Genomic DNA, 13,680 nt, shown 5'->3' with positions numbered 1-13,680 from the left:
TTGGTGGGGAGAAAAAGGCAATCTGCAGTGTGCATGTGTTAGGTGAGGGGTCCCTTAGGGTGAAACAACACGTGCTGCAGCCCTTAGGGACCTTCCCTGATCACAGGGCCCTTGGTACCACTGGCACCTTTTACAAGGGACTTCTCTGTGTTCCAGGGGTGTGCCAATTGTGGAAACAATGGTACATGTTTAGTGAAAGTACACAGAGTGGTGCTGGGGCCTGGTTTGCAGGCTCCCTGCACAGTCAAGTCAGCATCAATATCAGGCAAAAAAGTGTGGGGGGGTAACTGCAACAAGGAGCCATTTTCCTACACTGATGTTTGAATGCATCAGCAGGTTTTTGAGGGGCCTTGTGCATAGATTATGCTTGTCCCTATGCTCTTTAGACCCTAGCATACAACTTAGCAAAAAAAAGGCCTATTTTATGTGATTGAAAGATGGGATTCAGACCATCTCATCAATCATGTAAATCTGGCAAACTACCTCAGGACTGTGCTGCTTTTTAACGTATCAAAGGCGCTGACAAATCAAGAAGGAATAGTAAAGCACACCGAATACTAAAACAACATGGTATTCTGGATGGAACTCAGAATTCGCCTTAGTGGGTGATGCACTTGCATCTAACTGCTGCAAGCGCAGTATCATTGCTACACATCATCTAACTTTGTGCTATAGATTGATGTGAAGCTTGACAGATGGCCATTATGACCTTCTTTCCTCTGAAGAAGTGTTCATTGTTTTGTAACACAGCTATCTAGAATTTTGGCAAGAAAAGGGAGAGCTGAAGTTAGCTCAAATTTGACATTTCGTCAGGATCTGCTCGTGTTTTAGTAATAGGATGCTTTGGTTGATTTTCATAACATTAGAAATTTACTCCAGTGGTCAAAAATGGTCTCGTGTTGACTATTTATGTTCAAAAAATAAAATCATGTCTCCATCACTCATTCCAAGTCTTTCTTTTACTTTTCCTTTGTAATTGCATTTTGTAGGCTGAAAAATAAACAATAAAACTATCATAAAAACAAACAAGAAAAACTTACAGATGTGTTTAGTATGTTAATATTAATACAATGTTTAAAACTTAACCCAACATTGTGTGTGTATTACCAATATTCTTAATCAAATATATATTTTAGTAATTATTGAACAAAGATGATCATGATTTTTATATATATATATATATATATATATAAATCATGTATGTTTGACATCCACATCCCTTGATAAACCCACTAGATCCACTTCTTATATTTCGGTGTTGTGACTTTTGACAAAGTCAGTAGGTCTGCTTGAGTGTGGCCAGGACCTGAGAGACCAACCCCCTACAAGCACCTTACCTCCTGCATGGTCAGTATGTGGTTGGACACAGGGCCTGGCAAAAGGCCATGCGCGGCGTGGGATTGACATGATATTCCTTAACAGTAAAAAAAAACCTTTATTAAGTAAGATACTTAGAAATTCATTGAAAAAAAAATCAAAGTTTAAAGGGACGTTAGGTGAAAATTGGTTGTATTAATAAATGGTATTTCAGTTGTTTTGTTAACTATACCTTGTGACTTTCAGTGAACTATAACTCATACATACTTTAGTAGTGAATGGCGAGGGCGCAAGTTATGCCCTAGTTTCCGCTGTTAAATGACATCAGTGATAACATCAAATGTTGCAGTGATACCATTGATGGCAAGACTGTGCATGGCAGGATTTGAATCAGAAAACTTTAGGAGGTTGTATGAGAATACCCATGAACCACCAATGGAAGGCTCTTTGACGCAAAGTGACAAAAGCAGTGCAGTGCACTGCATTGCATTGCAAGTTACTTTAAATGCAAATCACAAATTTGCCAATTTTAACCAGTTTTCACAATGGGATTTTTCTGCTGCTACTTTCTCTGCATATGTTGATGATGTTGATTAGTCTCCTCTGTTCTCATGCAAATAGAAAAGAAACTTGCACAAAGGGTTTTATATCTGAAGTGTATTAAACTTTCTCAACAGGCAACAGGTGTAGTATTCTTGTGTGTCTAACGTTGAGCGAGATATAACAGGTGTAGGATAAAGCAGTGAGCTAAAAACTGCATGAGCGATTGGGACACCTTAAAAACCCATAGCAGAAAAGAGACCTCTTTATAAATGTCAGATGTATTACTTGCATTATTTGTCAAGAGTGTAAAAGAATGACAGTATATGCTGCCACGGTTGGGAACAAAAGAGGATACAATCACGGAAATAAATTAATTCTGGTACATATTTAACATTCATTAGGGACAGAGGGACACATTCTAAATGTGCATTACTGTTTTTTTAGATGGAAAAGTTGTTTTATTAAAGATTCAACCCTATCCTTCTGTTCCAAGGGATCAATGACTTTTAGTACTGTCTCATGTCTCAATTAATCCATAAGCATCTCAGGATTAAGGGCACATTCTCTAAACTAATTCAAGAAATTAAAATTGAAAGGCTTTTGAAAAGAAGCCATTAAATTTTAGAAGTGGCAATACCAAAAAACAGATATGAGGAAATGTGCTAGCGTTTTCAGCTAAGAACTGCAGGTTCTCATTTACAGAGGCTTCAACTCTCATTACACTAATGGGCTATGGAGCAATGGTCTGATTAAGTAAATTAAAGGTCTTAGAGGTTCTCTAATGTGTGTTATTTCACATATGGTCTTATTTGAAGCACATAGCATAACAAAGTGAAACATATAAGAACAGGGTTCAATCATTTTAAATTATCACACATTAGACTGGATCATTTGGCAATCCAAAGTTGTGCTGATGTTGTTTTAGTCCACCAAGGCTTCTAAGGTCTGTTCATGGAAAGTTTTGAAAATTTCTGAAGCATTCACAATATAAAAATTGATGCTTGTGACGTGTGTTATTCTCTAACTGTTCAGGGTACCCAGGGCTATGTATCGAAAACTACAAATTTGTAGATTTCCATACAGACTTCCATTTCCGAAATCTGAATAGTGGCAAATTTGCATGAATAGCTTTGACAGATTTATCTCCTACACCGACCCTTCCACCTAATCCTTCTCACACCCTTGAATTGCATGTACCCCTGCAAATTGGAAGATGCAGAAAATTATACTTGCAATCTCACATTTTGTATATAGACTCAATTGCCCATTCAAAACCTTTAAACCCAAAACTGTAGAAAATCCACAGTAATAATGGAACTTGGCACTGTAGATGATCCATCTTCACGCATCATATTAAGCAGTTCTTACTTTTGTGAATCAATGCTTAAGGATTTGTACCAGCAAATGACTTCTCCGCAGTTAAATTCTACTTGGCAATGCAGAAAAAAGTATGAATGAGACACTGATGTTTTGTCAGTGTTATCATAAAATAGCTCACTTTCTCCAAATATTGGTCTGCAGGAGGCTAAGGTTCTATCACAGATCAAGACTGAGTAGTTTAATAAAGTTTTGGATCCCTGTCCATATGTGCAATTACATCATGAAAAAATCTAAGACACTTATATATAGTACTCACTCATTCCTCATCTTCAAAAATAACCTTTGCCTAAACTATAATATGTTTAATGCTCTAAAGATGTAAAAGAATCTTGTGCTCCTGGCCCATGATAAATATATAACGATTTTGTTAACAGCTTGGAAATAAGAAGGCATTTTAGGAAAACTGTTTTAATAGGTAAATTAATCAATGAGACTGAGATCGAAAACTCAGTATTTATCTCTTAAGATTTTGTCTCAGATGCTGTGCCCGGTGCTCTTACAAGCCACCAGTTACCTTCTTAAGTACAATAATACCCATAAAATGATATTGAAGGCATCAACACTACCACATTAAACATGGACAAATGTGAGATATTTTCATTAGGTAGAAGCCAGTTCATCCCAAAGTCTTTACTACTGCCTGTAGAACATTTTGAAGTAGCATTAGGGGCCATACCAGGGATTCCCCACAACATTTCACAAAATTTCAAATGCACATCTTAATCCGATTATATCACATTTACAACCATTTCCTCTAAAATGTCCCCCAAATTGCCTCAATACACATTGTAAAGTACAACTTACATAGTTATCTAAGGTAAGTATCTGGTAGAGACATATTCTATTTGCAGATTCCTTACTTTTGAATTTTGCCCCAGGCATCAGACTGGATCCGGAGATTTTTTCTTCTACCAATACCCTTGCTCGGTATGTGGAGTCGGTCGACTCCGTGGGCGTCGTAGTAGCTGTGAAGGCATTTGGAGTAGTACATTGATGCTGCCTCAGCGCAGTGAAGTCAGTTTCATTTCACAACTTTCCAAGCTAAAGTGCAGAGCCACGAAAAACACTGAGATTGGTGTGCCAGAGCTAGGGCCCTGAATGGGGAGGCCCTGTCCCTAAAAATCAGTTCACAAGCCGGGAGGATGGGTGGGTGGGTTAGGAACTTGCAACTAGAATAAGTCTCTACCAGATATATCGTTATTGAAGGTAACTTTGCAACTAGAAGCCTCTATCAGATGTACGACTCCTTACCTTAGAATAGATACCCAAGCAATGCCATCCTTGGAGGTGGTGTGCAAACCAAGATCATACTAGAAAGTCCTGCAGGACCGAACGACTAAAGTAGCTGTCCCGACGGACCTGACTGCTAAGCATTATTGCCTGGATAAACGTGTGCAAGGATGCCCACGTAGCTGCCTGGCAGATAGCCAGGATAGGAACTCTGTGAGCTAATGCAGTGGAAGACTCAGGCGCTCTGGAGGGATGAGCGTGCAAGCCCTCAGGAGATTGTTGGATATGTGGGTGCAAAGAAAGGTACTTCTTGGCCAAAGCCTAGCACATTTTGGTGCAACGGATCAAAGAGTTAATATTCCACCAGGAAATCTTAATACGTTTGAGATAGAACGCCAATGCTCTTTTTTAAGTGCAGATGGTGGAGTCTCTCTTCCTCATGAGAAAGATGTGGAGATACGTAAAAAAAGTAGGGAAGGTGATGAACTGGCCTACATGAAAAGGTGTAACAACCTTGGGAAGGAAGGAAGCCTTTATGCATCCTGCCAAAGTGGTGTTGCGCACTGAGAAGTATAGGGGCTTTGTTTTTGTTGTTGCCATCACTTCTGCTTGCAGAGTGAGTGAAGAAAGGGCCTGAAACTCAGTCTTGAAAGTAAGGAGCCTTAGTTAATTTGTACTCCCTTTGAGCTGATGCACAATTGTCCAATAAGTAAGGACAAGATAGAGGTCCCACTGAGGCATGATAAATGGAGTGGCAGGAAACGAATGGGTGAGAACTTTAAAGAATTGATTGACAATAGGAGACTTAAAGGTTATTTATCAGCTATTTTGGCCTTTCTTAGGCTACCTGATCAACCCTCACTCTTTAAGAGTGCCCAAAGCAGATGCCTGCTGGGCCAAAGAAATAATGAACAAAAGAACCTCAGATAGAGGGACAGAGAGGGGAACCAACAGATTGTGGCATGGTGTACCAACAAAAGGCGTATACCATTTTGGAGGAGGGTCTTCTGGCTGCCAAGATAACATGACAGACTTCTGGTGGAAGGTCAAAAGCCATCAACTGCTGCTGCTCATTCTCCATGCATGAAGGCAGAGATTGAACAGGTTCTGGTGGAGAACCGTCGCATGCTGCTCCGACAAAAGATCCTCCAGAAGGAGCAGCCCGAGTGGAGGATCCGTGGCCATGCTTAATAGCTCAGGATACCATACTCTTCTGCCCAGAGTTCTCAAGAAGAGCAGGAACAACCGGGCCCAAGTTATCTTGGTGGCTCCAGACTGGGCACAAAGTGGTATAGGCAGAAAGGCGTAAAGGAGTCCGGAGTTCCAATTGAGATGAAAAGCGTCTCAGAGTCAGCTGTTTTGTACATTGGAGTTTCCAAGGCAGCACTGACATTGCGCGTTCTCTGCAGAGACGAACTGAGCAGTGGAGAGAGCCTTGGTTAGATCTAAGAGACCTTGCGCCACCTCCGGATGGAGATGCCATTCATGATTGAACACCAGGCTATGCAGCAATGGCTGAGTTCAACATCTGGCGGGCTTCAGAGCAGACGAACTACTAGGGTAATGCCCTGATGTTCCAGCCATCTCTAGAGGTGTAGCGCCTCCTGACAAAGGGTCCAGCACCCTACTCCGCTCTGTTTGTTGCAGTACCACATGGTGGTAGTATTGTCCGTGAACACCTGCACTACTTTCCCTTTGAGAGAGGGAAGAAATGCTTTCAACGCAAGGCTGATCTCCCGGAGCTCCAGAAGATTGGTCTACGGCAGAGTCTGGGCACCATATCAGAGGCCTCTGATCTCCGCCTCATCCATGTGGCTGCCCGAACCCAGAAGTGACACATCCGTCACTACGGATAGATCTGGTTGGGGAAGGGAGAGGAATCTGCCATCGAGCCAAAGTGGATTCGAAAGCCTCCATTGGAGGTCTTTCACAGTCCCCTCTGAGATCTGGCCCATGTCGCAGTTCCAGTGGGCGCAGCATCAGGGAAATCTCTCTGAATGCTAATGCAGAGCCCCCATATGCCAGATGGCATGTGTTACTATCAGGATGCAGGAGGCCATGAGGCCCAGTAGCCTTGGGCTTCGCTGAGACTGACTCTAAGACAGAGACTGAATGATCGGAATCATAGCCTGAATGTCTTGGACTTGGTTTTCGGGAGGATAAGCCCGAAACTGCACTGTGACACTCCCTTTCATCGGAGCTGTTTGGACAGAGGGAGGCAGGTGTGACTTGGGCACATTTATAGTGAACCCCAGCATGTGCAGGAGGTTCGCCACAGTCTGGCTGTTGACTTTCTGGGGCGAGGCCACCTTCATCTCCCACTTTCAGACGTCGTGGTAGGGGGAAGACTGCAGCTTACCTCTGCAGGTTGGGGGATTCAACCACCACCAACACTTTCATGAACACCTGAGGGGCACTGGTAAGGCCGAAGGGGAGCACCGTAAGCTGAAAGTGCTCGTGACCTACCACGAATCGTAGGTAATGGCTGTGGGCAGGCAGGATGGGAATGTGGAAGTAAGCGTACTGAAAGTAGAAAAGCTACTATCCAGTCTCCTAGGTCCAAGGAAGACAGGACCTGAGCCAGGGTGAGCATTTTGAACTTCTTCTTGAGGAAGAGATTGAGGTTCCAAAGGTCTAGGATAGGACCTAAGCCATAGTCTATGGCTCCCTTCACCAAAAGTAGATCGTGGTTGTTATTCTCGCTACTTTCTGGTGCCCAAAATAGAGAGAGTCTCTGCATCAGGAGAGCTGAAACTTCCTGGCAGTGAAGTGCCAAATGATCATCAATCAACTGTATTCCGGAGGGAGGCATGGCTGGTGGGGCACATTTGAAGGGGAGGGAGTAGCCCCTTCAAACGATCTGCAAAACCCACCTGTCTGTAGTGTTGCATTTCCAGTAGGGCAGGTGATGGCGAATCCTGCCGGCAACGGGACCTGAGTGAAGGGACGGACTAGGAAGATTTGGAGGCTGCAGCAGGAGCAGGGGTGGACTGGGCAGACCTCTGGTTCCCTGTTCCATGCCCACGTGGGATTCCACATCCCAGGCCACGCAGCGGCTGAACAGCACGGTGGCTGGGATAGGGACGCGACGGGGAGCCCCTTCTGTGGTCACAAATGCAGCAAAAGGCAAACTGTTGGGAGGGAGGGGCAGTGGAAAGGCCAAGGGAACGAGCCGTAGCCCAGGAGTCCTTAAACCTCCCCAAAGCCGAGTTCGGAGACAAGGCAAAGGGCATCGGAGGTGGGAGCCATGGACATTAAAGAGTGTTTTGGACACATGCCAGGTTGCGTAAATCTGGTTTTTCAGGGGGGCACCTCAAGGCCACCGTTGTTCTAGGTAGATCAGTTGCAACGTTGGTCGTGTCCAGCCCACATCGGATTGTGAACTTTATTGTCTCCCAAGCTGAAGCATTTCTCTCATCAGTGACAGATACCGGCGGAGGCACGTGCTGTGGTATACGGGCATGCAAGTTATGCCACAGAGAGTGGGTATAGTGGCCCAAAAGGCATGCGGTGCTCACAGACCGCAGCGCGAAACTGGAGGAAGAAAACATTTTCTTTCCAAATTGGTCCAGCCTTTTTGATTCCCTATCGGGCAGTGCGAATGTGCGAGAGGAAGAGGATGCTTGGATGACAAGGCTCTCAGGCGTGTGGTGTTGGGTCTGGACAATTTCACGCTGCCATCGGCCCGCCCTGAATGACCCTAAGATCTGTTCACAGGAGCCCCTGTGTTGGGACAGGTATTAAGTACCCAGTAGGACATCAGGGAGGAATTCATTGATTGTCAGAGGAGGCTGAGATGTTGAAGCCCCTGGCTGAAGCACCTCCATCAGGTAATTAGACATGAACAGTAGGCAGCTCAAGGCCGAGGACCTCAGCTGCCCGAAGGCTCCGTATCGGGGTCGGCCTAGCCAAAAATTAGGCGCATAACCTCAAAAAACTCCTTTCATTGGGCAGGGGTTGCTCCAGCTCCCGGAAACTCGGGGAAGCGCAGAGTGGACCCAGAAGCAGGCTCTGAAGACAGAGGCCTCGAGCGTCGACACTCCTTCCGCATCAGCTGAAAAACAAGGTGAAGTTGAAGGGTGACGGGATCTCTTTGAGGAAGAAGTCACAGTCTTCGGGTCAAGGAAAGAAGAAGAAGAATGGTGGTGACTCTGTGTAGATCCTGGTCTCGCTCATGGGGAAGGTCTCAAGACCAGTTGCGGAGTCGCGTGCCAGGCCGCCATATGCTTGAGGGACTGATGCCTCAAGGCCTTCAGGGGCATGACCCGGCACTCGGAGCACGACTTTGTGCGAGGACTGTCACTGCATTTCGTCAGTGACAGATCCGCATTGGGTCTGTTCGGGTTGTAGTTGTGCTCCAGGCACCACAGTTTGAAACCAATCTTCGGGGACATCCCTCGACGCACCCAAAAAATTCACCTAAAACTCGACAAAAGGGTCGAAGTCAGTCAAAAAGGGACCAGGGTAGCTCTCTCCAGATAGCGCAGTGACGTCAGTTCTTTTCTTTCTGCATGACGCGCTTGAGGCGGTGTCTATATACTAATCCTGATGTCGTCACGCCCACTACGAAGCCAACACCACCCGCGGAGTCGACTGACGTGCAAGGGTATTGCTCGAAGAAAAAATCTCCGGATCAAGTCTGACGCATGGGGGAAAATTCTAAGGCAATGAATCTATACTTTTCTAGAGACTTCCTGTTGCAAAGATTATAATCATCATCTTAAATATACATAAATAATTTGATAGAGTAACATGTATGCTTTGGAAACGTATAGTTGCCTGTGAAACGTGGTGGATTAGCTGGTACTTCAGATCTTTCACTATTTGCTATTCCTTGGCTGTATGAAGACATGATAGTTGATGAACAAGTAAAATCAACAGACTACTTTCTACATATGTAAGACCTAGTGTGTGTGATTGTGTTGAAGGTAATTGCTTACAGTACAGTATTGATTCCATGGGACCAGCATTATTCATTGTGATGTACTTTAACTTCACCTCCAGCTAGAAACTAGCATTTTTCAGTTGTTATGTTATTTCATATAAGGACAGCAAACAATTCCTAACCACAAACCTAAGTAAATAGCTGTTTTTCCCCTTTTTTCAGCATCCGGAGCATCCTGATGTTTTGAGCGTCACATGATGGAACAGGCATGATAAAAGGACTAATCCTGCGTTTCATAATCGTCATTCTATCTTTCAGTTGTTGCAGTGTGCCATATACATAGTGTTAGACTCATCCTTTTGAAACAGCAAAACTTTGGTAAACAAGAAATTATGTGAAAGCTTTGTGCTCACTTGAAACTGAGATGCTTTTCCCCAACAGGTTTTTTTTAAAGTATGCTCATGCTCTTGGTTCTCTGCTTAAATCCTGCAACATTAATGTACTCACATTGACTGAAATTTTGAAGTATCCTTAGTTAATGTAAAGTATTGGCAGATGCAATTTGCCAAAGATAATAAAAATCAAAACCACATTAGACTCCCATAGTCTAAGGATATCTTAGCCTTAGCCTTTGATTTAGATGGAAATGTTTTTTTTCAAATAAAGGATGTTGTTACAATAGGCAGCTACACATGTGGTCCGGATTTCTTTGGAATTAAAGATGTTTTAGCCCTTTTCACAAATATCCTGGTTAATGAAACAAATGAACAATTTGGGTGTCTTTTACCGATTGGTTACATCTCCTTCATTCAATGAGTGTACCTAAATGTTGAACATGCACTTGTTAACGCATCCCTTTATGACTAATTTATTCACTCTGGGACTCGTTTTAGGCCAATTAATCTTTTGACCCTGATTGAAGACACCTTAGGACGAGATAACTGATCAACATGTCAATCAATATGTCAATAACGTCATCAATATTCACCATAACATGACAATTCAGATTAATCAATGACATTTAATAAGACTCAGAAACTACCATGACCTTTCAGTCATGAATAACCACACCAGTTTAGTACGATTTTATGATGTTTATTCCCTATTGATTACAATTCTACTAGTAAGTTTATTAGTCTCAAAACCATGAAACACATCAGCATTGTCATAATATGGCAACTCTAATAAGATTTCATCAAAGCAAGGATCACAAACATTAGAACATAACACGACGTCAACATGGATTAATATCAACAGAGTGTTATTACCACGTTATTCAACAAAGCATTAATTCAGTCATTTGTCTATTTGCGTCCATTTAGTGAACGCCTTAACTAACCTCGAATTAGCACTGGCATGTTGGGCTTCATGCAAAACAATTTAGTAACATAAATTTGGAAAATCTCTAACTAAGGTCTCTGTCAAAAGAAGCAGTTGGTACCTAGAAAGGAAAAGCAAACAGACAATTACATTTCGTCATCATATAGTTACCCTCCGTAATGGGTCAGCATACAGAGTCAATCTTGGTCCTCAGGACATCAGTTGATTCGCCATCAGCCAAGAAACACAGCAAAGTTCGGTAAGGCAGGATAAAGGGTACTTCCCTCATAAGGGGGTAAAGTATAGACGGGCAAGATAAGGGCGAGGATGTTTTGAAGAACCAAACAGCAAAGTCTCTAGGCAGAGTGACGAAGTGTCTGTGTCATAACAAATTTTTGCAATGGCATCTCCTAATGGCTCCTCGGGTCAAAGGTTTTTATCCCTTCTCTGATGTACAGTCCCCTAATTCCTAATTGGGTAAGGTCGGCACCCCACTATCTTCATCCAATAGGGTTCCAGTGATTTCATCAAAATTGTCACCCCATAACAGTTCTCACGTAGTTTATTGGTTCTTGTGATTGACGTCTCAAATGGGTAGAATGTCCGGGATGATTTTATACTCTTGTGGTCCTTTTCGCATCCCTAGTCAGTGGTTTCATTGTCTGTACCGGTTCAGGCGACCTTGTACCTGTAACTAGTCTACACTGTTGCATTCAGCAAGAATGTTTCCTTGAGCAAGTCGAATTTCATGAGAACGGATCTACTACGGTTACACTCATCTTCTAGCTTTTAGAAAAGTACGAGTTCATGTCCTTCAGCAAGTCAGCACACTGTACGTTAGAAAAACACCTTTAATATGAGACCGGGCAGCTAGGCCTTGACTCATGCTAAGGCCTAATGATTTATTTGCAGAACTTTAGCATATAACCCTTAATATTAGTGTAAAATCATACATTAACACATTAAACTGACTTATGATGTAGAATTAGTTTCATTAATCATTGTATATATTGGCGGCCACTCCCTGTGGGCACATTTCAAGCGCACGTTTAGCAAACCCACAATAATACATTTTCTAAGCGGCATTATTATGCATTAGTTCATAAACATTTCATGTTAATTTTGAGTATAAGAGCTACGCTCCCTCAGTCCCTCCTCTGATGACATTTGTCATCACACAAAACCTTTCCCTTCACAAACTTTCAATTTCTTAGTTCGTACATTTCATATTCTTCACCCCTTCTTGATTTTTCCCAAATTTCTTTGATCATTTTCTCCTTTTTCTTTTCCTCTTTTCTTTTATTGTGTTTTGCCAATTTTCTCTTTGTTCTTTTGCTAATTTTGCATGATAACCATAGTCCTAATAAACAAGTTAGAACAATCAATACAACCCCTATTATTTTTGCAAGTATCCCATTTCAGATATTACTAAACCAATCCCCTACTTTAGTAATTCCTTTCCCAATCTTTTCCCAAACTCCAGGTTCCTTCAGCTCCTTCAAATTTGTACTGTCTCTTGTTAAGATTAGAGGTATGCTTACTAACCTATTACTATTGTCTGGAATAAATGCACAACAGTGGCGCTCATTAAGCATCTTACAGACTCTGCCACTCTTCGCTAAAAGAATGTCTAAAGCAAGCCGGTTTTGAAGAGTCATAGCCCTCTCCGCAGCAAGTTCAGTATCCATCAGGAGTATAGCCCCTGCGAAGTTTGTCACCATGTTATCCACAATAGTAGACAACTTTCGAATCTTTATGGAGTGTAAGATAACCCCCACTGAAGGAATTATGGCTCCAAATATATCACCTACAACAGCAGCTGTTGTCTCTCTTTTGTCTAGCATGATGTAATTCAGACATTTTAGTAAGTTCCTTCAAGTCATCAATTTGGTAGATCTTTGGGAAAACTATTCCCAAATAACATGTCCCATACAATCCATTTGGAAGATGGTAATAAGCATTAGGTCCACATATGTAATAAATGGACAGGATCCAGCGATCCCTGGGATCTAACATGAATGTCCATTTACTCGGAAACAAAAACACATGTCTGCACTCACTCGTTCCCACAAATAAAGTGTCATGTTCAGATTTCGGCCTATATATATATATATATACAAAGCTTTCCTACATGCAGTGCATCTATAGCTAATGTACCCTGTGTCTTTATTGCAGTGTAAGCATAATCATTGTAAACGTGCGTTTTTCTAATCCCTTTACTAGCTTTTCCTTTAATGCTTTTCGTCTATCATCAGTGTGATCTAAGAAGCCCTTCTCTACAGGCGTGAGTAAGCAGGTTAGATTATTGCGGTGAGCATAAGCTGTTCCAAATATCAGTGTCGGCTCAAAGAAACCCCTAACTATTTTTATGTTATGTTCCTTAGCTAATTTATTTAGAAACTCAATTACAGGCACAAAAGAAATCACTACATCTAAATTAGAATAGAAGTATTTAACATGTTCTTGATTATAGAATCTAGTTAATAGCAAACTACAGCTTATTCCGTAAGTAAGCGGCAAACTATGGTAAGTAACCCCTTCTTGTACTGACGAAGGAATTTTTGCACACACATAACAATTCTTCGCATCCATTGTGTCAACATACTCATTAAACAGGTGATAGAAGACATTAGTAGATAGTTCCCTTTTCGTATTAGTTCCCTCATGTAAATATTTTGTATCCTGCTCAAACTTCTCCCATGTTGTTAGTGTAGCTATCTCAGGAATTGTTAGTCACACTTTTATCCACCAATGGCATTCCCACAATCACAACTATTATCACTATTGCACCCAGAATTCCCACACCAACAGTTAAACATACACAAATCATACCCTTATTACTATTATCCCTAGTGTTACTCATGATCTGTAAAGAATCAGAGAGTAGAATAATACAAAGCAAACAATCAACTTGAGGATGATCTAAAACTCTCTTTTTTTTTTTTTTTTCTTGTGCAAAGTTTCTCTCTTGGCAAGTATTTACAGCGTTTCACTCACTCCCAGGA

General features: G+C 42.1%; 1 protein-coding gene and 1 long non-coding RNA gene across 2 annotated transcripts in view; one reads left to right on the top strand and one right to left on the bottom strand.

The window, feature by feature from the left end:
* The window catches only part of LOC138299803 (alcohol dehydrogenase 1-like), a 204,689-nt gene extending 194,651 nt beyond the window's left edge, over positions 1 to 10,038 (top strand). The window contains exon 9 of the mRNA XM_069238372.1: positions 9,578 to 10,038. Within this exon, the coding sequence (XP_069094473.1) occupies positions 9,578 to 9,602 (25 nt within the window). The 3' untranslated portion in view covers positions 9,603 to 10,038. The remainder of the gene's footprint in view (positions 1 to 9,577) is intronic.
* LOC138299809 (uncharacterized) overlaps positions 1 to 13,680 on the bottom strand; it is a 282,390-nt gene that overhangs the window by 117,134 nt on the left and 151,576 nt on the right. The gene's annotated exons all lie outside the window — the stretch shown is intronic.

This window comes from Pleurodeles waltl, chromosome 1_2 (assembly GCF_031143425.1).
Source record: "Pleurodeles waltl isolate 20211129_DDA chromosome 1_2, aPleWal1.hap1.20221129, whole genome shotgun sequence".
In the NCBI taxonomy this organism is placed as follows: domain Eukaryota; kingdom Metazoa; phylum Chordata; class Amphibia; order Caudata; family Salamandridae; genus Pleurodeles; species Pleurodeles waltl.
The sequence above is the reverse complement of the archived record's forward strand: the minus strand, read 5'-3'. Positions and strand labels throughout refer to the sequence as shown.